Source organism: Coregonus lavaretus (genome assembly GCF_964263955.1).
Source record: "Coregonus lavaretus genome assembly, contig: HAP1_SCAFFOLD_2145, whole genome shotgun sequence".
Lineage (NCBI taxonomy): Eukaryota > Metazoa > Chordata > Actinopteri > Salmoniformes > Salmonidae > Coregonus > Coregonus lavaretus.
Genome location: NW_028160749.1, coordinates 3,604 through 27,293, shown reverse-complemented (window position 1 = coordinate 27,293; position 23,690 = coordinate 3,604). Strand labels below are relative to the sequence as shown.

Genomic DNA, 23,690 nt, shown 5'->3' with positions numbered 1-23,690 from the left:
ACTCACATCTCTCCTCTCCTTCTCTCTGTTCCAGACTCCGTCAGCAGCAGCACCCAAGCCCTCCAACAGTGGTCTGGCTGACCTATTGATGGTAGATACAGGACCCAGCCAGCCTGCAGCAGCCACCGGTAACTACACACACTGAGAGGACATGATGGGGGTTATGGGGAGGTAGTGTAGTTACAGGACATCATGGAGTGTTAGGGCTAGGTAGTGTAGTGACAGGAAATCATGGAGGGTTAGGGGGAGGTAGTGTAGTTACAGGACATCATGGAGTGTTAGGGCTAGGTAGTGTAGTGACAGGAAATCATGGAGGGTTAGGGGGAGGTAGTGTAGTTACAGGACATCATGGAGTGTTAGGGCTAGGTAGTGTAGTGACAGGAAATCATGGAGGGGGAGGTAGTGTAGTTACAGGAAATCATGGAGGGTTAGGGGGAGGTAGTGTAGTTACAGGACATCATGGGGGGTTAGGGGGAGGTAGTGTAGTTACAGGACATCATGGAGGGTCTCTGGCTCTGGGCAGGTCTAAGGGCCTGGGTTGGTCTCTGGAAACTGTCACAATTCACTCATTAAAGTGTTCTGTGTGTGTGTGTCTCTTTCCAGACTTGATAGGAGGATTTGCTGACTTCTCCTCTCCTGCTGCCTCTGTCGGCCTCTCCACAGTACCTGGTGAGTTTAGAAAGCACTAGAATATTCCAAGAGATGGAGGGGAGGAGGTCTGGCTACCTTCTCAGCATAACAAGAACAGACACATCTCAACTACTGTTAGATATATACAGTTGAAGTCGGAAGTTTACATAACACTTAGGTTGGAGTAATTAAAACTCATTTTTCAACCACTCCACAAATTTCTTGTTAACAAACTATAGTTTTGGCAAGTCGGTTAGGACATCTACTTTGTGCATGACACAGGTAATTTTTCCAACAATTGTTTACAGACAGATTATTTCACTTATAATTCACTGTATCACAATTCCAGTGGGTCAGAAGTTTACATACACAAAGCTGACTGTGCCTTTAAACAGCTTGGAAAATTCCAGAAAATGTAATGGCTTTAGAAGCTTCTGATAGGCTAATTGACATCATTTGAGTCAATTGGAGGTGTACCTGTGGATGTATATCAAGGCCTACCTTCAAACTCAGTGCCTCTTTGCTTGACATCATGGGAAAATAAAAAAAAATCAGCCAAGACCTCAGAAAAATAATTGTAGACCTCCACAAGTCTGGTTCATCCTTGGGAGCAATTTCCAAACGCCTGAAGGTACCACGTTCATCTGTACAAACAATAGTATGCAAGTATAAACACCATGGGACCACGCAGCCGTCATACCGCTCAGGAAGGGGACGCGTTCTGTCTCCTAGAGATGAACGTACTTTGGTGCGAAAAGTGCAAATCAATCCCAGAACAACAGCAAAGGACCTTGTGAAGATGCTGGAGGAAAACGGGTACAAAAGTATCTATATCCACAGTAAAACGAGTCCTATATCGACATAACCTGAAAGGCCGCTCAGCAAGGAAGAGCCCACGCTCCAAAACCGCCATAAAAAAGCCAGACTACAGTTTGCAACTGCACATGGGGAGAAAGATCGTACTTTCTGGAGAAATGTCCTCTGATCTGATAAAACAAAAATAGAACTGTTTGGCCATAACGACCATAGTTACAGTGGGGAGAACAAGTATTTGATACACTGCCGATTTTGCCGGTTTTCCTACTTACAAAGCATGTAGAGGTCTGTAATTTTTTATCATAGGTACACTTCAACTGTGAGAGACGGAATCTAAAAAAAAAAATCAGAAAATCACATTGTATGATTTTTAAGTAATTAATTTGCATTTTATTGCATGACATAAGTATTTGATCACCTACCAACCAGTAAGAATTCCGGCTCTCACAGACCTGTTACTTTTTCTTTAAGAAGCCCTCCTGTTCTCCACTCATTACCTGTATTAACTGCACCTGTTTGAACTCGTTACCTGTATAAAAGACACCTGTCCACACACTCAATCAAACAGACTCCAACCTCTCCACAATGGCCAAGACCAGAGAGCTGTGTAAGGACATCAGGGATAAAATTGTAGACCTGCACAAGGCTGGGATGGGCTACAGGACAATAGGCAAGCAGCTTGGTGAGAAGGCAACAACCACTGTATGGAGGAGTGGGCCAAAATTCCTGCTGCAGTGTGTGCAAACCTGGTCAAGACCTACAGGAAACGTATGATCTCTGTAATTGCAAACAAAGGTTTCTGTACCAAATATTAAGTTCTGCTTTTCTGATGTATCAAATACTTATGTCATGCAATAAAATGCAAATGAATTACTTAAAAATCATACAATGTGATTTTCTGGATTTTTGTTTTAGATTCCATCTCTCACAGTTGAAGTGTACCTATGATAAAAATTACAGACCTCTACATGCTTTGTAAGTAGGAAAACCTGCAAAATCGGCAGTGTATCAAATACTTGTTCTCCCCACTGTATGTTTGGAGGAAAAGGGAGGAGGCTTGCTAGCCAAAGAACACCATCCCAACCATGAAGCACAGGGGTGGCAGCATCATGCTGTGGGGGTGCTTTGCTGCAGGAGGGACTGGTGCACTTCACAAAATAGATGGCATCATGAGGAAGGAAAATGATGTGGATATAGTGAAGCAACTCAAGACATCAGTCAGGAAGTTAAAGCGTGGTCGCAAATGGGTCTTCCAAATGGACAATGACCCCAAGCATACTTCCAAAGTTGTGGCAAAATGGCTTAAGGACAACAAAGTCAAGGTATTAGAGTGGCCATCACAAAGCCCTGACCTCAATCCTATAGAACATTTGTGGGCAGAACTGAAAAAGCGTGTGCGAGCAAGGAGGCCTACAAACCTGACTCCGTTACACCAGCTCTGTCAGGAGGAATGGCCAAAATTCACCCAACTTATTGTGGGAAGCTTGTGGAAGGCTACCCAAAACGTTTGACCCAGGTTAAACAATTTAAAGGCAATGCTACCAAATACTAATTGAGTGTATGTAAACTTCTGACCCACTGGGAATATGATGAAAGAAATCATTCTCTCTACTATTATTCTGACATTTCACATTCTTAAAATAAAGTGGTGATCCTAACTGACCTAAGACAGGGAATTTATACTAGGGAAGGAATTGTGAAAAACTGAGTTTAAATGTATTTGTCTAAGGTGTATGTAAACTTCCGACTTTGTGTGAGAGAGATCCATTGTTTGTTTTTTTATAGGCTAGTTTATCCACTATAACCTTTTTCCTCTCTCCTCTTCTCTCCAGCCTCCAGCGGGAACGGTGACTTTGGGGACTGGAATGCTTTCCCTGACAGCCAGGCCCCCTTCGCCCAGCCTCTGGCCCCCAGCAACACTGACCTGTTTGGGGCTCTGTCGGCCAGCTCTGCTCCAGCCTCAGCTGACCTGTTTGACCTGATGGGTCCGGTCCCGACCCAGTCTCTCTCTGCCTCTCAGAGCCTCACCTTTAATATGACCAGCACACAGACCATCAGCAGCACCATGCCACAGTCCAGATCACTGGTAAGAATACAGGACAGACATGGTGCACACAGTAAATTGTCCTTATTGTACCTGATGCACTGTTAATGAGAGGAGCGACAGTAACTGGCTGTAGTTTAGAGGAACACACACCAGAGAGAGACGGCAGAGAGCTAAGGTTTGCAGATGCTCCACCTTCCCTAGGGACAAACACACACAATGAGAAGGAACCAGTTTAAGTCAGAAAACCATTAAATCTAATACAAGGTTGTTTGCATAGATGTTATTTGCATGTTAAAAACCTGACCTACAGTACCAGTCAAACGTTTGGACACACCTACTCATTCAATGGTTTTTCTTTATTTATTTATGTAGAATAATAGTAAAGACATCAAAACTGTGAAATAACACATATGGAATCATGTAGTAACCAAAAAAGTGTTAAACAAATCAAAATGTATTTTATATTTGAGATTCTTCAAAGTAGCCACCCTTTGCCTTGATGACAGCTTTGCACACTCTTGGCATTCTCTCAACCAGCTTCATGAGGAATGCTTTTCCAACAGTCTTGAATGAGTTCCCACATATGCTGAGCATTTGTTGGCTGCTTTTCCTTCACTCTGCGGTCAAACTCATCCCAAACATCTCAATTGGGTTGAGGTCGGGTGATTGTGGAGGCCAGGTCACTCCATCACTCTCCTTCTTGGTCAAATAGCCCTTACACAGCCTGGAGGTGTGTTTTGGTTCATTGTCCTGTTGAAAAATAAATGATAGTCCCACTAAGCACAAACCAGATGGGATGGCATATCGTTGCAGAATGCTGTGGTAGCCATGTTGGTTAAGTGTGCTTTGAATTCTAAATAAATCACAGACCGTGTCACCAGCAAAGCACCCCCACAGCATCACACCACCTCCTCCATGCTTCAAGGTGGGATCCACACCTGTGGAGATCATCCGTTCACCTACTCTGCGTCGGTTGGAACTAAAAATCTCAAATTTGGACTCATCAGACCAAAGAACAGATTTCCACCGGTCTAATGTCCATTGCTGGTGTTTTTTGGCCCAAGCAAGTCTCTTCTTATTATTGGTGTCCTTTAGTAGTGGTTTCTTTGCAGCAATTCGACCATGAAGGCCTGATTCACGCAGTCTCCTCTGAACAGTTGATATTGATGTGTCTGTTACGTGAAATCTGTGAAGCATTTATTTGGGCTGCAATCTGAGGGGCAGTTAATTGCCGATTTGAGGATGGTAACTCTAATGAACTTATCCTCTGCAGCAGAGGTAACTCTGGGTCTTCCTTTCCTGTGGCGGTCCTCATGAGAGCCAGTTTCACCATAGTGCTTAATGGTTTTTGTGACTGCACTTGAAGAAACTTTCAAAGTTTTCTGGATTGACTGACCTTCATCTCTTAAAGTAATGATGGACTGTTGTTTCTCTTTGCTTATTTGAGCTGTCTCGCCTGTCTTGCCATAATATGGACATGGTCTTTTACCAAATAGGGCTATCTTCTGTATACCAACCCTACCTTGTTACAACACAACTGATTGGCTCAAACGCATTAAGAAGGAAAGAAATTCCACAAATTAACTTTTAACAAGGCACACCTGTTAATTTAAATGCATTCCAGGTGACTACCTCATGAATCTGGTTGAGAGAATGCCAAGCGTGTGCAAAGCTGTCATCAAGGCAAAGGGTGGCTACTTTGAATAATCTAAATCCAAAAAATATATTTTGATTTGTTTAACACTTTTTTGGTTACTACATGATTCCATATGTGTTATTTCATAGTTTTGATCTCGTCACTATTATTCTACAATGTAGAAAATAGCAAAAAATAAAGACAAACCCTGGAATGAGTAGGTGTGTCCAAACTTTTGCCTGGTAGTGTACTTAAAAATGACAAGCTTAGTTTTGCAGAATAATCATCTAACCTGTTCATTCTGGTTAGATGAGTTGAGATGTGTTTTTATGTAGATTACTTTAGAGACAGCAGTTCAACCTTCATATGTCACCATTTATATAGGTCACCTCACTACCAAATTGTCCCCTCCCCCTTCCAGGTGATGGGCGGGCCGTTGCAGCCCCAGCAGCAGCAGCAAGTCATGCTGGGTACCCAGGGTTCCATGGGGTCAGCGATCCCCTCCACCTGGTCTGACTCTTCAGTCAACATCAGTCTGGACTTCCTGGCACCCGGCCTGCAGCCCCCCAAACCTGCCCAGCCCACCCTCAACACACTCCACGGTGAGCCTTCTGTGTTGTAGTTTAGACTGGGATAGAAATAGGACTGTGTTTATCTGGAGGGGGTTCAAAACGCTGATGAATAATATGGATGCTTGGGACTACTTGTTCAGTATGGAGTAGAAGGATGCTTGGGACTACTTGTTCAGTATGGAGTAGAAGGATGCTTGGGACTACTTGTTCAGTATGGAGTAGAAGGATGCTTGGGACTACTTGTTCAGTATGGAGTAGAAGGATGCTTGGGACTACTTGTTCAGTATGGAGTAGAAGGATGCTTGGGACTACTTGTTCAGTATGGAGTGTGTGAAAAGAGTGTGTGAACCTGTGTGTATGAGGTCATGCTGTCCTCTGATCTCACTTCTTCCTGTTTCTGTCTTCTAGGAGGCCAGCCCCTCCCACCCGTCAACATGCTCTCCCAGGGATTCGCCGGCATGGGCCTCGCCCCCATCAGACCGGCTACAACTCCCATGATGCACCCCGGTGCTGGGATGGGAATGGGCATGAACATGGGCGCCATGCCCCAGGCTAACATGACCATGGGGATGGGCATGCCTGGTGCTATGGGCATGGGCATGGGGATGTCAGCCATGTCTATGGGCTCTGGCATGGTACAGCAGCAGCCCAAGCAAGGCTTGGAGGCCTTCGCAGATTTCGGCAACTTCAGAAACTGAGGGAAGAAGAGGTGAAGTGAAAGAGAGGGCTGTTTCTATTTTACTCTCTATCCAACCGACCGTCCGTGAAGGATTGTGAAGAGCTGCAAACAAAGAGTACTTAAATATTGTCAAATATCAGATACTGACTGCCACACCTCCATTTCCTGTTTCTTTCCTTTTTTTAAGTGATGTGTAGAGAGATATGAATATACATGAATGTATGTATGTTTTAATCAGTTGGAACTTGGAATGAAGTACCTTTTAGAGGGTGTACAGTAATGGTTGTGTGCTGTTGGGGTTTGAATCAGAGAGAAAGAGAGAACAGCTAAGGGAGAGGGAGGGAGTGTGAGAGAGCGGAAAACACAGTAACCGAATGATGCTGAGACTCAGATGTTTCACCTTTAAAATGTATGCCAAACAAAAACCAATGATTGCAAAGTTAAACAACCCATACAATTATATGCACAAGGACGACTTGTATGGTTTGTTTAACTTTGCAATAATAGTTTTTTTGTTTTGAATTGCATTTAAAAAATCATTACCATGGAATTGTCCATATGAATCTTCCTTCAAGAGAATTACAGTGGGGGTTTTGCTTTACTTAACCAATTAAATGTCCAGAGTAGCAGAAATCTAGTTTTATATGATAATCCCACCCCAATAATTCCCCATCCATCTCTTTTAGTGTCATGTTACCTCGACCTGTCCCTTCCCTACAACTGTAAATATTACTTTGGTGTGACGGACAAATAAGTTATTGAGTACTTGATTATGATATGATGCCGTGAGAGGTGTGTGTCGATTGGACAGAATCAGATGTCAATCAAGACGTTGCTATGGCAAGATACATTGCCCTGAGTCAGTGTTTAATACTTACTTTATATAACAGCGTTCTACATCCCCAATGTGGAATTTCTGTTCAATATTAGATTTAACAGATCAATCAATCGTTTATTGATCGGTGGATTTAATAAGTGAATGAATGAAAAATGATTGAAAGCTGTTAAATGAAGAAGCTGTTGTGTTGATAAAACACAGATCTCCTTTGTGGCCTTTCTTATGGGTAAATCTTTTTTAAATAAATATTGTCCTTTTTTTCCTTTCATCCAAATAAGATAATCAGTAGATCTAGGAGCAACCTCATGGTGGGTTGCGTTCTTTAAGTACTGCACATCGAGCCTGTAAGACGGAGGCCTTTTTCCTTCATTATAACTTACAGGAGACAGACGATACAACTATACAGTGGTCAAGACGGTTACTGTTAGGAGTCTACGGCACAGTATGCATGTGTGGTTCTTACGGCTCCCTCTGGCCTCTGGGAGTAGGGGGAAGTTGCCCCTAGTTGCTGATCCTGGGTCAGTTGACCATTTCCCCCCACTAATGGTTAAGGTTGGGTTTGTGGGAGGGGAAGCTGATCCTAGATCTGTACTTGGGGGAAACGTCACCCCAGAGCGCATCTCTGAAGGAGAGGTTTCTCAGACAGTCCAGGTCTAGGAGAGGATTTGTCGCTATTTTTTATTTTGGTTTTGGTTGCATCCCATTTGGTTGCATCACTTTTTATAGTGCACTACTTTTGACAAGGGCCCATAGGATTCGGGTCAAAAGTAGTGCACTATATAGGAAATTGGTGCAATTTGGAATGCACACTCTGTACATGTTGAAGTCAGGACCATCTCTACTAGGCCAGTGAGTACCTCACATGTACGCTAGACTCCTCTGTCTCAGAGCAATGTCCTCTTCCATGAGTTGGGGTCAATTCCATTTCAATTCTGGAGGTACACTGAAATTCCAGTTTCTTCAATGCTTTTCAGTTAGAGAATTTTTTTATTTGGTTTACTTTCTCAATTGACTGGAATTGAAATTGAGTTGACCCCAACCCTGCACAGATACACACAGTAGCCTTCTGTCTGAGCTGAGGCATTACCTGTTCGAAACGACCAAAATCTATCGACTCTTGTTTGTTTTTTCTAAGAGATGATATCCTTAGGGGGTTGTGTTTATTCTTTCGTGGTTTGTTTATTTTTTTCTACTTATTACAATTGTTCTGAGATCTTCTTCTGTAATGTGAGATTGTTACTGAAAAGAAAACACTAGTTTATGCAAATGTATAAATGGAAAAAACAAAGCATCACCAATGAAAGAAGCCTTGAGAAAATGTAGTTTTTTTGATTGTCCCATCATGATCCTTTATCTACGACATTAAAACTGTTGATTACAGTTTGGTAATCTTAACTTTTTTTGGTAAACTTAAGTTAAGTTTTTAACTTAAGACCAACTTGGTTACTACTGCTTTGGAGTAGAACGGTGGCCTTGGAGCCATACAGACCCACACACACACACACACACACAGCCATCTGGCCAGTGCATCAGTATGCAACCACGTGGAGGACCTTGGCTTGGGAATGAATAGATCAGATTGAGGTATAAGAAGAGCAGAGAGCAAGTAAAACTCCGGTACTGCAGGATAATGTCTTGTCTCAGACACAGTTTGAACAATTTAACAGATACTGCACAACAGTTCCAAGGTATTATGGAAAATGTGCAATTCTGAAGGTTCAGGTTTATTGTCCTTGGGTAACCTCTCTTTAGTTTATAGACAAAGCAGCAGCTACACAAAACCAATGACATGCTGTTTCTGGCTAATGTGGCCATTAAAGAATAAAGCACAATCTGAAATGTCTAGACAAATAAGAGTTGCTGCTTAGTGCCGTCTGCAATCTCGAGCTTCCCCATTTCCATTATTCATAACACACACACACACGAGGTCCTCTGAGACCAGGCCACGCTGCCGTTTCTGCTCTAACTGACAGAGAAAAGCAAGATAATGTGACAAACAGTAGACTTTCCTCTTTTTAGTGGTAATATGCCCCCATGTGTTATCTGAAGTTGGAGTTGGTTGGACGGGCATAGCATGGATGACATTTATGGGTTTTCTGATTTGCAGTTGTTTGAGGTTATAACCTGCATATTTACAATAAAAATGTAACTACGTTTATTGGGTTAGGCTACTTTTATATTCTTACATTATTTTTATTTTAACTTGGTGAGATGTCTTATGAGTCTATACTGCCCTCTGGTGGTTATTTACAGTGGTGCACTCCATGCCTGCATTTCAATATGACCCAGAGGCAAAGATCAGATAAGAGAAGACAGCTTGGTAATTCATGTTTTATTTCTAATTAATTTCTGCCTGCGTAAAGCAGAGAATAAATATCAATATGATATGCAGCAGCAGTGAGACTTCTTGGTTGGTCTAAACCAGTGTAGATACTGTAGTAGGTCTTGGTAACGCGTCAGTGTGTTGGACCTTCAGGTCTAGTAACTTTCCTGGAGGGTTGCCACTAGCCCAGGTGCCAGTCTATCTGCTTCTGCTCATGTTTGGCATGGAAACTCCATAAGGAGTTGGCAAGAGAGCAGGAACAGACTGCCTTCCGGTTCCATGCTAGGTTGCCACCCCTGCTGGCTAAAATACGCAATAGGTTCAGAATGGTTGTAGGTTGACTAGAAGCACGTTCTCTCCCCGTATGAAGAGCTGGTTGACGTGGCGTGTGTGAACCCTCCCGTAGGGCTGGGGCCCTCTTCTCTGGGGCCCCTCGGTCCCTGACTCCTGACCTTTAACATTTGACCCCTGGGTCTTAGTTGTGGCCCCTAGGGCTCCAGGTTCATTGCCCACTGTGGCCCTCGCAAGTCGGGGGTCCACTGCCCTAGGGTCCCCTCTCCTCCTGAGGTCCCCTCGTCTGCCGTCTCTGGTTTGGGTCTCAGACGGGGGATGGAAGGGTTCAGCTTTCCTCTTGTCTATCTGCTTCTTCTCACATTCTCTCAGCGCCGCACTCTCCTGGAGTTTCAACTTGTCAAAGAGCTACAGAAGGAGAGGGGGGACAAAGGGGTTAAAACAGTCTTTGCGATAGCTAATGAGTTTGTTTTCTGAATGCAGAGAATGATAATGGATGTACCTTTTTTAGTGAGTGGCACATGATCTGGAAATGTCATCATCTGCATCCAAAACAACACCCTATTCTCTAGAATGCACCACTAGACTAGAGGATCAGAGCCCTTCGGTGGCAGCCAGACCTACCCGTGTGACAGTTAGGGCCTTCTCGTGGTAGAGAGCTTCACCCAGCAGAGGTTCCCTGTAGGTCTCATCTACATCTACCATCGCCTGGCAGGGAGAGAGAGAGGAGAGGGAATAGAGTGTGAGTGAGAGAGAGGACAGCGATGTGTAAGGTTATGTGGCGGCAGGTAGCTTAGTGGTTAAGAGCGTTGTGCCAGTAACCGAAAGGTCGCTGGTTCTAATCCCCGAGCCGACTAGGTGAAAAATCTGTCTGTGCCCTTGAGCAAGGCACTTAACCCTAATTGCTCCTGTAAGTCGCTCTGGATAAGAGCGTCTGCTAAATGACTAAAATGTTAAATGTAATGTGAGCACTGTCTTACATCAGACTATAGTCTAGTCTGTAAGCCACCTGTCGAGAGGCGGTGTAGGGTAAGGGCGAGGGAAGGGGGTGAGCTCTCACCATGTTCCAGAACTTGTCGAAGGCCACTATAAAGCCAGAACACACTCCACGGAGCCCCTTGAAGGTTCTGATGTGAACTTTCACCCTGATCCTCTCCTCCACGCAGCGGTGCAGCTCCCCCAGAGGACTTCCTGTATGGACTGTATAAACAGGTGAATTCACCTGGCTGAAATATAATTCTCCTGGCTGTCAACCACAAGTTTGACTCATCGATAATGCCCCACATATCAATAAAGTGTTTTAATTTGCCTATATATGTGGCAATATGAGACAATGATCATAAGTAAGAATGAAAGAGGTCATGTTTTGATCCGAAACCAAACCACCAAAAACTAAATTATTCAAAGCAGACCTACAATAGCTAGAAATAATTCACGACATACGAGGCATCCTGGTCAGGACATTCTTGGCAGCCTTCTGCATTCTACAACGCCGGGCAGTGCCGCTGGTCCCCTCCTCTCCATCTTCTCCCTCTATCGGGTTGTTCACCATCAACCTCTTCAGTTTCTCTATCCTCTCCGGATCCGCTACACCTTTCCTGGCTTTCCTCTGTTTTTTCTCCACGTTCTCCGGCTTGGCGCGGCCCCGCCCCCCCTTCAGAAAGCTCTCATACTCCGCAATGTTGTTGAAGCATTTCACGTTGGGGTATGGAAGAGGCACTGTAGTCGAGTAGAGCGCCAGGAGTGGATCAAATTTATCGGAGGTGACGTCCAACTTTGCCGTGATATCATCTTCTTCTTCTGCCGTATGTTCTGTTGCATCTGAAGCACATGCACTTGTTGAGTCTTTCTTTTCTGATTCTGGACATTTTTGTTGTTTATCTCCTCTTCTTTCCCTCTCCTCCATGTTTGAAACAACCGCAGACATGCACGAGGCTAAGAATCATGGGAAAGTTATTCTTCCGCTGCATTTCTCTATTTTCACCAGGAGAGGGCGCTGAGGTACCATGCAGCAGAATTGAGGCAGATGCAACAAAATTACATATTAGTTGTTTTTTAATATATTTTTAAAGGGAATTATGTCCAGGAACTGAACTAAAAGACAATCAACAAAAATAATTAATATTAGTTTGTTTTTGTTTCTTCTTTTTTTGTAGTGAGATCGTAGATGAGAAACTGTCCGGAACTGAAATTCGCAGTATCTGTTCGAGTAGGACCTATTTGGTGGATGGACTGTTTACAATCGCTGGCGAAAATAACTTGTTCTGTCCTTTGCCAGCTACATTCTCACAAAAAAATTTTTTTTACAGCACTGCCTCGACAATAGCATCACTTACAATGATTCAACTAAAGTAAACTAAGTTATAGCATTGTATTAAGGAAGTATTCATCATGAACCGAAGAGGATGACAACCATTTGTAAGTACACTATATATACAAAAGTATGTGGACACCTCTTGAAATTATTGGATTCGGCTATTTCAGCCACACCCGTTGCTGACTGGTGTATAACATCGAGCACACAGCCATGTAATCTCCATAGACAAACATTGGCAGTAGAATGGCCTTACTGAAGAGCTCAGTGCCTTTCAACGTGGCACGGTCATATGGTGCCACTTTTCCAACAAGTTCATCAAATTTCTTCCTTGCTAGAGCTGCCCCAGTCAACTGTAAGTGCTGTTATTGTGAAGTGGAAACAACGGCTCAGCCGCGAAGTGTTAGGCCACACAAGCTCACAGAACGGGACCGCCGAGTGCTGAAGCGCGTAGCGTGTGAAGTCGTCTGTCCTCGGTTGCAACACTCACTACCGAGTTCAAACTGCCTGTGGAAGTAACGTCAACACAAGAACTGTTCGTCGGGAGCTTTGTGAAATGGGTTTCCATGGCCGAGCAGCTGCACACTGCCGAATATCACCATGTGTCAATGCCAAGCGTCAGCTAGAGTGGTGTAAAGCTCGCTGCCATTGGACTCTGGAGCAGTGGAAACGCGTTCTCTGGAGTGATGAATCATACTTCACCATCTCGCAGTTAGATGGACGAAAGTTTGGTGGAGGAGGAATAAGGGTCTGGGGCTGTTTTTCATGGTTCGGGCTTGGCCCCTTAGTTCCAGTGAAGGGAAATCGTAATGCTACAGCATACAATTACATTCTAGACGATTCTGTGCTTCCAACTTTGTGGCAACATTTTAGGGAAGGCCCTTTCCTGTTTCAGCATAACAATGCCCCCGTGCACAAAGCAAGGTCCATACAGAAATGGTTTGTCGAGATCGGTGTGGAAGAACTTGACTGGCCTGCACAGAGCCCTGACCTCAACCCCATCGAAGACCTTTGGGATTAATTGGCATCCTCTCCTCTCCTCTCTTCTGAACTGAATGATCTGTGCAGACTAAATATGTGGAGAAAATCGTTACCATAAAAGGAAGTTCCTGTCCCATTTCACAGTCAATTGCTTAGTGACCAAGAAGGAAGGGAAGGAGGCATTTTATTATTGAGATGCACCCTTGAATTGGACTGGGGAAACTGAATGAGAAGCCAGGTGACAAATTACCACTAGTGTTAGTAACTGTAGCTCGACCCACTGACTGACTGACCCACTGACTGACTGACCCACTGACTGACTGACCCACTGACCGACCCACTGACTGACTGACTGACTGACCCTGTGTTGCTGTAGGTTTGCAGAGCAGCACAACTTCCTGAAGCCCAATGATGACAGAGCTCTGGGTCTGATGACGCGCAGTGCCAGGTCTGTCATGGAGGACCTGGATGACATCATCATCTCGTACGGACAGAGTGACGAGTTCAGCTTCGTCTTCAAGTGGACCTCCAACTGGTTCAAGAGGAGAGCCAGGTAATAGAATGTACAGAGAGACACACACACACCGCCACACAGACACTCCCCAACCACACACATCCACAGCCACACACAATAAATGTTTATTGCGTTTGAGTGACCCCTCACTTTTCTCATCTTCTCCCTCCTCTACCTGCCCTCCTCCATCCACCCTCCACTCCTCTCCCCCTCCTCTACCTGCCCTCTTCCATCCACCCTCCACTCCTCTCCCCCTCCTCTACCTGCCCTCCTCCATCCACCCACCCTCCACTCCTCTCCCCCTCCTCTACCTGCCCTCCTCCATCCACCCACCCTCCACTCCTCTCCCCCTCCTCTACCTGCCCTCCTCCATCCACCCACCCACCCTCCACTCCTCTCCCCCTCCTCTACCTGCCCTCCTCCATCCACCCTCCACTCCTCTCCCCCTCCTCTACCTGCCCTCCTCCATCCACCCACCCTCAACTCCTCTCCCCCTCCTCTACCTGCCCTCCTCCATCCATCCACCCTCCACTCCTCTTCCCCTCCTCTACCTGCCCTCCTCCATCCCCCCTCCTCCCCCCTACAGTAAGCTGATGACCTATGTAGTGTCCCAGTTCTCCTCTTCCTATGTGTTCTACTGGAGGGACTATTTCGGAGACCAGCCCCTCCTCTACCCCCCAGGGTTTGACGGGCGGGTGGTTCTGTATCCTAGCAACCGCAACCTCCGGGACTACCTCAGCTGGAGGCAGGCTGACTGTAAGTGTACACACACACACACACTCTCCTATTCCCCCAATACATGATCATGTGGGTGTGTGCTTTGAATACAGTAGATTTTCTTCCATATTTCTGGTTCTCTTTCATAATCCTGTGTGTGTGCTCTCCAGGTCATCTCAACAACCTGTATAACAGTGTTTTGGACGTTGGTGCAGAAAGGTGGACTCACCACTACACAGGCAGAGGATAGGCTAAAGGTGAGACTTACTCCAGTCAGATTAGCATAATTACAGCTTTGGGGGTATGTCACAGTCTTAAAATATCTGCTCTTTTTGAGGTATGTAATTTTCTAAGGGGCATCTGCTTGTTGGTCATAACTTTATAATTATTATGATAATAGCTTTAGGATGGATGACTACATCATGTTGTTTACTTTCACTGAAAACTACCTCAGTTGACCTTTCCATATTTAATTTACCAAGCCCTTTAGATACATAATCAAATCTCTGATGTATCTCCCTCTCTCTCGGCCTCTGTCTGTCTCTCTCTCTCTCGCTCCCTCTCTCTTGGTCTCTGTCTGTCTCTCTCTCTCCCAGGGAACGTTGGCAGCAGATAAGAATGAGATCATGTTTTCTGAGTTTGATATCAATTACAACAAGGAGCCTCTGGTCCACAGGAAAGGAACCACCCTCATCTGGGAGAAGGTGAGATCTCAGGTTGTCTTTAATGCACCCTATTCCTTATATAGAGCCTCCTGTCAAAAGTAGTGCACTATATAGAGAATAGGATGCCATTTCAGATCCATTCATAGAAATACTTCCTGGCTTGTGTGTGAGGGCAGTAGGTAGCGGTTAAGAGCGTTTGGCCAGTCACTGAAATGCCTCTGGTTTGAATCCCAGAGATGACTAGGTAAAAAAATCGGTCAATGTGCCCTTGAGCAAGGCACTTAATCCTAATTGCTCCAGGGTCGCCTTGCTCATCCCTGGCCGTGACACCCCACTCCAAGGGTGTCTGGGGGAGTGAGATTATAATTCACACGTCTGAAGTAGGACAAATGTAAGCACCCACCTGCTAATTACTATTATTATTATATTATTATGATGGTTAACCCCATCATTCGCTTCTGTCAAACTCTCTACCCCCCTTCCTCCCTCCCTCTGTCCCAGCTGGAAGAAACAGTGACCAAGACTGTGAAGCTCCCCAACGAGGAGAAGGAGGAGGAGGAGGAGGAGGTGCCAGTGACACGCACCAGGAGACGTGTCAGTGCCCACCACTGTGACGTCATAGGGGACCAGTTCTGGGAGGAACACCCCCACATTCTAGAAGATGACAACTGCTGAGCGGAACTTTTCCTAGTAGAGCAGAAACCAGCACAGACACCGGCCCTCTGTGGATAATGTAGAGCAGAAACCAGCACAGACACCGGCCCTCTGTGGATAATGTAGAGCAGAAACCAGCACAGACACCGGCCCTCTGTGGATAATGTAGAGCAGAAACCAGCACAGACACCGGCCCACTGTGGATAATGTAGAGCAGAAACCAGCACAGACACCGGCCCTCTGTGGATAATGTAGAGCAGAAACCAGCACAGACACCGGCCCTCTGTGGATTGGGCATGGGCAAGTTGCAGCGGAGGGTGCAGAGTTGGTGGCCGGGGTTGTGGTAGCCAGGTGGAAAGCATGGCCAGCCGTAGCAAAATGCTTGTTGAAATTCTTGATTATTGTAGATTTATCGGTGGTGATAGTGTTTCCTAGCCTCAGTGCAGTGGGCAGCTGGGAGGAAGTGCTCTTATTCTCCATGGACTTTACAGTGTCCCAAAACTTTTTGGAGTCAGTGCTACAGGATGCAAATTTCTGTTTGAAAAAGTTAGCCTTTGCTTTCCTGACTGCTTGTGTATATTGGTTCCTAACTTCCCTGAAAAGTTGCATATCGCGGGGGCTATTTGATGCTAATGCAGTACGCCACAGGATGTTTTTGTGCTGGTCAAGGGCAGTCAAGTCTGAGGAGAACCAGGGGCTATATCTGTTCTTAGTTCTGTATTTTTTTGAATGGGGCATGTTTATTTAAGATTGAGAGGAAATGACTTTTAAAGAACAACCAGGCATCCTCTGGGCATGTAGAGCAGAAACCAGCACAGACACCGGCCCTCTGTGGATAATGTAGAGCAGAAACCAGCACAGACACCGGCCCTCTGTGGATAATGTAGAGCAGAAACCAGCACAGACACCAGCCCTCTGTGGATAATGTAGAGCAGAAACCAGCACAGACACCGGCCCTCTGTGGATAATGTAGAGCAGAAACCAGCACAGACACCGGCCCTCTGTGGATAATGTAGAGCAGAAACCAGCACAGACACCGGCCCTCTGTGGATAATGTAGAGCAGAAACCAGCACAGACACCGGCCCTCTGTGGATAATGTAGAGCAGAAACCAGCACAGACACCGGCCCTCTGTGGATAATGTAGAGCAGAAACCAGCACAGACACCGGCCCTCTGTGGATAATGTAGAGCAGAAACCAGCACAGACACCGGCCCTCTGTGGATAATGTAGAGCAGAAACCAGCACAGACACCGGCCCTCTGTGGATAATGTAGAGCAGAAACCAGCACAGACACCGGCCCTCTGTGGATAATTTAGAGCAGAAACCAGCACAGACACCGGCCCTCTGTGGATAATGTAGAGCAGAAACCAGCACAGACACCGGCCCTCTGTGGATAATGTAGAGCAGAAACTAGCACAGACACCGGCCCTCTGTGGATAATGTAGAGCTGAAACCAGCACAGACACCGGCCCTCTGTGGATAATGTAGAGCAGAAACTAGCACAGACACCGGCCCTCTGTGGATAATGTAGAGCTGAAACCAGCACAGACACCGGCCCTCTGTGGATAATTTAGAGCAGAAACCAGCACAGACACCAGCCCTCTGTGGATAATGTAGAGCAGAAACCAGCACAGACACCGGCCCTCTGTGGATAATTTAGAGCAGAAACCAGCACAGACACCGGCCCTCTGTGGATAATGTAGAGCAGAAACCAGCACAGACACCGGCCCTCTGTGGATAATGTAGAGCAGAAACCAGCACAGACACCGGCCCTCTGTGGATAATGTAGAGCTGAAACCAGCACAGACACCGGCCCTCTGTGGATAATGTAGAGCAGAAACCAGCACAGACACCGGCCCTCTGTGGATAATGTAGAGCAGAAACCAGCACAGACACCGGCCCTCTGTGGATAATTTAGAGCAGAAACCAGCACAGACACCGGCCCTCTGTGGATAATGTAGAGCAGAAACCAGCACAGACACCGGCCCTCTGTGGATAATTTAGAGCAGAAACCAGCACAGACACCGGCCCTCTGTGGATAATGTAGAGCAGAAACCAGCACAGACACCGGCCCTCTGTGGATAATGTAGAGCTGAAACCAGCACAGACACCGGCCCTCTGTGGATAATTTAGAGCAGAAACCAGCACAGACACCGGCCCTCTGTGGATAATGTAGAGCTGAAACCAGCACAGACACCGGCCCTCTGTGGATAATTTAGAGCAGAAACCAGCACAGACACCGGCCCTCTGTGGATAATGTTGAACATGGACAGAGTCTAGCCTAGGGTGAGTTCGTTGTACTCCTAAATTCTCCTGCTGTGGGATGGAGAGGGTTGAGAGCTGGCATGGACTCTGTATGGACAGATACTGTTAATCACTAACTCTTGATTGGAACAAATTGTCGGCGGTCCTTTCATAACTCAAACACCATCATGCTCTTTGCTCATGTACTGTATTCAAATATTTTACTGTGATTTAAATACGGCCTGTCTTTCTATGCCTGGAACTGTTAAACCAAGAGAGTATTTGTTGATTATGTTTTTTCCTGCGGTAATGCTGGCATGTTATATCATCCTAATAAACTAGTAGGCTTACTGTTGGGCGTGTGGGCATGTGCCAGTTAACCACAGAGAGGATCTGCTTGTCTCACTGAGAAGCATGTCTGATCATTTCTCTCTTTCGGTCTCATTTCTTCTCTGTTTGCAGCTGCTTTTGGTCACTTAAGCTTCCTTGTGGGTGTGAACTGAATATCTCACCATTTCAATTCACAAAGGACAATTCTGTAGTCTTTGACTATTAATGTTTCGTCCTGTGTCTCCATGATGTCCCAGCAGGTTTCTGGTAAGTGTGTTTGTGTGCCTGCGTGCAATGGCTTTTAATGGAATCACATAAAAATCAATAGCTGACCAATAAATGAATGGTGTTTCGGTGCCAGAGTTCCTTTTAGATGATAGAGGAGAATGGCATACTGGTCTGTCTCCTGCACACTAGACACTTCTAATATTATCAGACATACTCAAACCCCCTCCACCTGACAGTGTGTGACATGTTCAACACACCCTGGTTTACAGTGGCTGATAAATGTTATTGCTTTTGGTGGGACTGGGCAAAAACAAGATGGAGCCTAGTTTCTCAGGTACAGTAAAATCAAACACAATGCTGGTACTGTAGGCCTACATAAACCAGATTGCCCTCCACTACTATCCCTGCCCAGAGATGGTGCCAACCCAAGCATGGTCATGGCATGCTGTACTGTCCCTCTGCCAAGAAACCACCAGTGTGCTAACAATAACTATCACCCAGAGTGCCTACAGTCAAATGGGCTCTGGTCAAAAGCAGTGCACTATATAGGGAATAGGAGGCCTTTAGGACATTGCCTGAGCTGTGTGACAGAATTAATCTTTAGTATAAATGTTTTATAGTATTGCCATGAGACGTTCTGTATTTCTGAAAATTCCCATTCGCCTATCATATCATTACTTGAAAAAAAATCATTACTTTTTTTTATATGCTAACGCATAGGTGTTAGGGCCGTCATAAAATAATATATAGTCTTCAACCGTCTTCAAAACCGATAGGCTCACAGAAATCGTTGGAGCGTCTCAGTCGCGCTGCCGGGCGCACGCACGACCAGTTACTTATAGGGTAAAGGGGAGGGACTGAAAATGAAATGAATAACTGAATGAAACAGATAAAAGATGCGCTCTTCCTCTGTGGAAGCATCCCGAACAGACAGAGCGATAGAGCGCTATTGTCGCCTACACATTTAGCCGCGGCATAGGATCTGTCGACAGGCAGCTATTATTTGTCCTTTGCATATGCATTTTTTCGTACTCCTGTTACCGATTATATTTTCGGGTTTAATTTCAAACCCTTTATTTTAGCATGAGTCCAGGAGAACAGTTAACCTGCTTTAATCTGAGTTCTGTATATTCCTGTCTGAGTCTTTATTTGATTGTCGTTATCTGCTGTGTTGGGTCTGTTGTATCTGGTCACGACGCTGCTGCCGGTAAGTCTGTTTATTCATTACAATAATCAGTAAGTTAATGATTGGACATTTACTTTTTCTGGATGATTGATAAATATTTAAGGATAATTTATTTTGAACTGTGCATAATGTTAGTTAACTCCGCCCATGTGTGTTTACAGGTGTTTTCATGTCTTATTGAGTCTTTCTTAGTATAGGATATTGTGAATGTTTGAAATAATACATGTTCTTATTCATTCATAACATAAGCAAGTTTTCTAGTGCAGTCTATTATTTTGACAACTTCTCAAAGAATGTACTGAGTTCAGGTGTATATACAGTCAACTACAGAATTTCCTGTTGGCTACCTGTAGAATGTGCATATTTTTCATCTCATAAGCTGTAGACCATACTAATTTACCAAGCGAGTTTTCATCTTTACTGAACAAAAATATAAAGCAACATGCAACAATTTCAAAGATCAATAAATTAATTAGGCCCTAATCTATGGATTACATTTAAATTTTTGTCATTTAGCAGATTAGCGACTTACAGTTAGTGAGTGCATACATTTTTTATACTTGCCCCCACCCCCGCGGGAATCGAACCCACAACCCTGGCGTTGCAAGCGCCATGCTCTACCAACTGAGCTACACGGGAGGCTATGTTACTTGACTGGGAATACAGATATGCATCTGTTGGTCACAGATACCTTCAACAACAAACAAAGGTAGGGGCGTGGATCAGAAAACCAGTCAGTATCTGGTGTGACCACCATTTGCCTCATGCAGCGCAACACATCTCATTCGCATAGAGTTGATCAGGCTGTTGATTGTGGCCTGTGGAATGTTGTCCCACTCCTCTTCAATGACTGTTCGAAGTTGCTGGATATTGACGGGAACTGGAACACGCTGTGGTACACGTCAATCCACAGCATCCCAAACATGCTCAAAGGGTAACATGTCTGGTGAGTATGCAGGCCATGGAAGAACTGGGACATTTTCAGCTTCCAGGAATTGTTTACAGATTCTTGCGACATGGGGCCGTGCATTATCATGCTGAAACATGAGGTGATGGCGCCGGATGACTGGTACGACAATGGGACTCAGGATCTCGTCACGGTATCTCTGTGCATTCAAATTGTCATAGATAAAATGCAATTTTGTTCATTGTCTGTAGCTTATGCAGGCCCATACAATAACCACACCGCCACCATGGGGCACTCTGTTCACAACGTTGACATCAGCAAACCGCTCGCCCACACTATGCCATACTGCGGTTGTGAGGCCGGTTGGACGTACTGCCAAATTGTAATTCTCTAAAATGATGTTGGAGGTGGCTTATGGAATTTTAAATTCTCTTGCAACAGCTTTGGTGGACAGTCCTGCAGTCAGCATGCTAATTGCATGCTCCCTCAACTTGAGACAGCTGTGGTGTTGTGTTTTGTAACAAAACTGCACATTTTAGAGTGGCCTTTTATTGTCCCCAGCACAAGGTGTACCTGTGTAATGATCATGCTGTTTAATCAGCTTCTTGATATGCCACACCTGTCAGGTGGATGGATTATATTGGCAAAGGAAAATTGCTCACACAACATTTGAGAGAAATACGTTTTTTGTGTGTATGGAACATTTTGGGAATCTTTTATGTCAGCTCATGAAACATAGGACTAACACTTTACATGTTGCGTTTATATTTTTGTTCAGTGTATATTTTTCGTAGCTGTCTATTTACCACCACAAACCGAGACTGCACTCAACTAACTGTATAGAGCCCCACAGTGGAGGTGTCATAATACCCATAAAACCTAGCAGTCAAACTGATTTTCTTTTCCCACTTTTAATTTTTCCCATAGGGAATTTTAGAAACTTAAAATAAGGGTTGTGTTTTGTGTAGGCTTACTCTGGCATGACTTTTTGATAACCATGTCAATCTCTCTTGGACAAGGTGACTTTTATCAATATATTCGGTGTCAGAGGAAGGCCCTAAAAATTGTCAAAGACTCCAGCCACCCAAGTCATAGACTGTTCTCTCTGCTACTGCACTGCAAAGGGTACCGATGCACCAAGTCTGGAACCAACAGGACCCTGAACAGCTTCTACCGCCAAGCCATAAGACCGCTAAATAGTTAGTTAAATAGTTAAAGCTGCATTATGTAACATTTTGGGCGACCTGACCAAATGTACATAGATATCTTAGTTATAGATCTGTCATTTGCATCGAAAGCAAGTCTAAGAAGCTGTAGATCTGTTCTGTTTGCGCTATTTATAGGCTTCCCGTTCTTAAGTTTTGTTTTTGTGTCTTTTACTTCCGGTTTTGTACACCAGCTGAAAATACAATATTTTTGGTTATTTAAAATATATTTCACAGTGGTTTAGATGGTACAATGATTCTCTTGTTTTGTCACATAAACTAGAATTTTAGCAACCAGAAAATGGCGGAGCAATTTCTGCATATTGCACCTTTAACCAAAAAGCTACCGGACTGTTTGCATTGACTCTTTTTTGCACTAACCTTTTGGACTCATCACATACGCTGCTGCTACTGTTTATTATCTGTCACTCTATTCTTAGTTATATGTACATATCTACCTCAATTACCTCGTATCCCTGCAAATGGACTCTGTACTGGTACCCCGTGTATATAGCCAAGTTATCGTTACTCATTGTGTTTCATTATTACGTGTTTTACGTTTCTGTTATTTCTCTATTTTCTTTCTCTCTGCATTGTTGGGAAGGGCCCGTAAGTAAGCATTTCACTGTTAGTCTACACCTGTTGTTTTACGAGGCATGTAACAAATAAAAATGTATTTGATTTGTTTTTACAATGACTACTCAAGCTTGTTTTATTATATTTTATCAGGAGACGTCATATTAAAATCTTCTACTGCCCCCTTTATTGACATGGTTGTAATTCCTGTGTGTAGAGGAGCTGGGACCGAGCCCTCAGGAGAGCAGCCACAGAATAGAACCCATAGAGCGCTATGAGATTACCTATCCACACTGGCTGCAGCCGGCAAGACACAGGAGGTCCATCCATGGAGAGAAGGTGAGATCCTATCTTATCACTGACATTCCCTACTAACTCAGAGAGACATACATGGTTGTCCTCTAAAATAGCACAACACATTTCACACGTTACATGTTAGAGAGATATAATGCTAGAGAGACATATTAGAGAGATATAATCAATATAATGCTTGAGAGATATAATGTTAGATATGTAAGAGAGATACAGTGGGGAAAAAAAGTATTTAGTCAGCCACCAATTGTGCAAGTTCTCCCACTTCAAAAGATGAGAGAGGCCTGTAATTTTCATCATAGGTACACGTCAACTATGACAGACAAAATGAGAAAATAAAATCCAGAAAATCACATTGTAGGATTTTTAATGAATTTATTTGCAAATTATGGTGGAAAATAAGTATTTGGTCAATAACAAAAGTTTCTCAATACCTTTGTTGGCAATGACACAGGTCAAACGTTTTCTGTAAGTCTTCACAAGGTTTTCACACACTGTTGCTGGTATTTTGGCCCATTCCTCCATGCAGATCTCCTCTAGAGCAGTGATGTTTTGGGGCTGTCGCTGGGCAACACGGACTTTCAACTCCCTCCAAAGATTTTCTATGGGGTTGAGATCTGGAGACTGGCTAGGCCACTCCAGGACCTTGAAATGCTTCTTACGAAGCCACTCCTTCGTTGCCCGGGCGGTGTGTTTGGGATCATTGTCATGCTGAAAGACCCAGCCACGTTTCATCTTCAATGCCCTTGCTGATGGAAGGAGGTTTTTACTCAAAATCTCACAATACATGGCCCCATTCATTCTTTCCTTTACACGGATCAGTCGTCCTGGTCCCTTTGCAGAAAAACAGCCCCAAAGCATGACGTTTCCACCTCCATGCTTCACAGTAGGTATGGTGTTCTTTGGATGCAACTCAGCATTCTTTGTCCTCCAAACACGACGAGTTGAGTTTTTACCAAAAAGTTATATTTTGGTTTCATCTGACCATATGACATTCTCCCAATCCTCTTCTGGATCATCCAAA

The 23,690-nt window shown here is 44.6% G+C and overlaps 3 protein-coding genes across 3 annotated transcripts in view; 2 read left to right on the top strand and 1 right to left on the bottom strand.

The window, feature by feature from the left end:
* Positions 1–8,598, top strand: part of LOC311121483 (clathrin interactor 1-like) — a 31,195-nt gene extending 22,597 nt beyond the window's left edge. The window contains exons 8-12 of the mRNA XM_084195967.1: positions 35–128; positions 604–669; positions 3,279–3,532; positions 5,551–5,731; positions 6,110–8,598. Of these exons, the coding sequence (XP_084052093.1) occupies positions 35–128; positions 604–669; positions 3,279–3,532; positions 5,551–5,731; positions 6,110–6,399 (885 nt within the window). The 3' untranslated portion in view covers positions 6,400–8,598. The remainder of the gene's footprint in view (positions 1–34; positions 129–603; positions 670–3,278; positions 3,533–5,550; positions 5,732–6,109) is intronic.
* Positions 8,599–9,535: 937 nt separating this feature from the next.
* Positions 9,536–11,770, bottom strand: LOC311121482 (U7 snRNA-associated Sm-like protein LSm11). The gene is made up of 4 exons (XM_084195966.1): positions 11,276–11,770; positions 10,893–11,032; positions 10,457–10,540; positions 9,536–10,240 (listed from the first exon to the last, which is right to left on the bottom strand). Exons 1-4 carry the CDS (start codon positions 11,757–11,759, stop codon positions 9,863–9,865), a joined length of 1,086 nt encoding a protein of 361 aa, XP_084052092.1. The 5' UTR covers positions 11,760–11,770; the 3' UTR covers positions 9,536–9,862.
* A 1,747-nt stretch (positions 11,771–13,517) lies between these two features.
* LOC311121480 (putative tRNA(His) guanylyltransferase) lies at positions 13,518–18,273 on the top strand. Its single transcript, XM_084195965.1, is given in 6 exon segments — positions 13,518–13,680; positions 14,228–14,397; positions 14,529–14,550; positions 14,552–14,615; positions 14,955–15,062; positions 15,525–18,273. Coding segments are annotated over 6 exon segments (660 nt in total). The 5' UTR covers positions 13,518–13,558; the 3' UTR covers positions 15,699–18,273.
* The last annotated feature ends 5,417 nt before the right edge of the window (positions 18,274–23,690 follow it).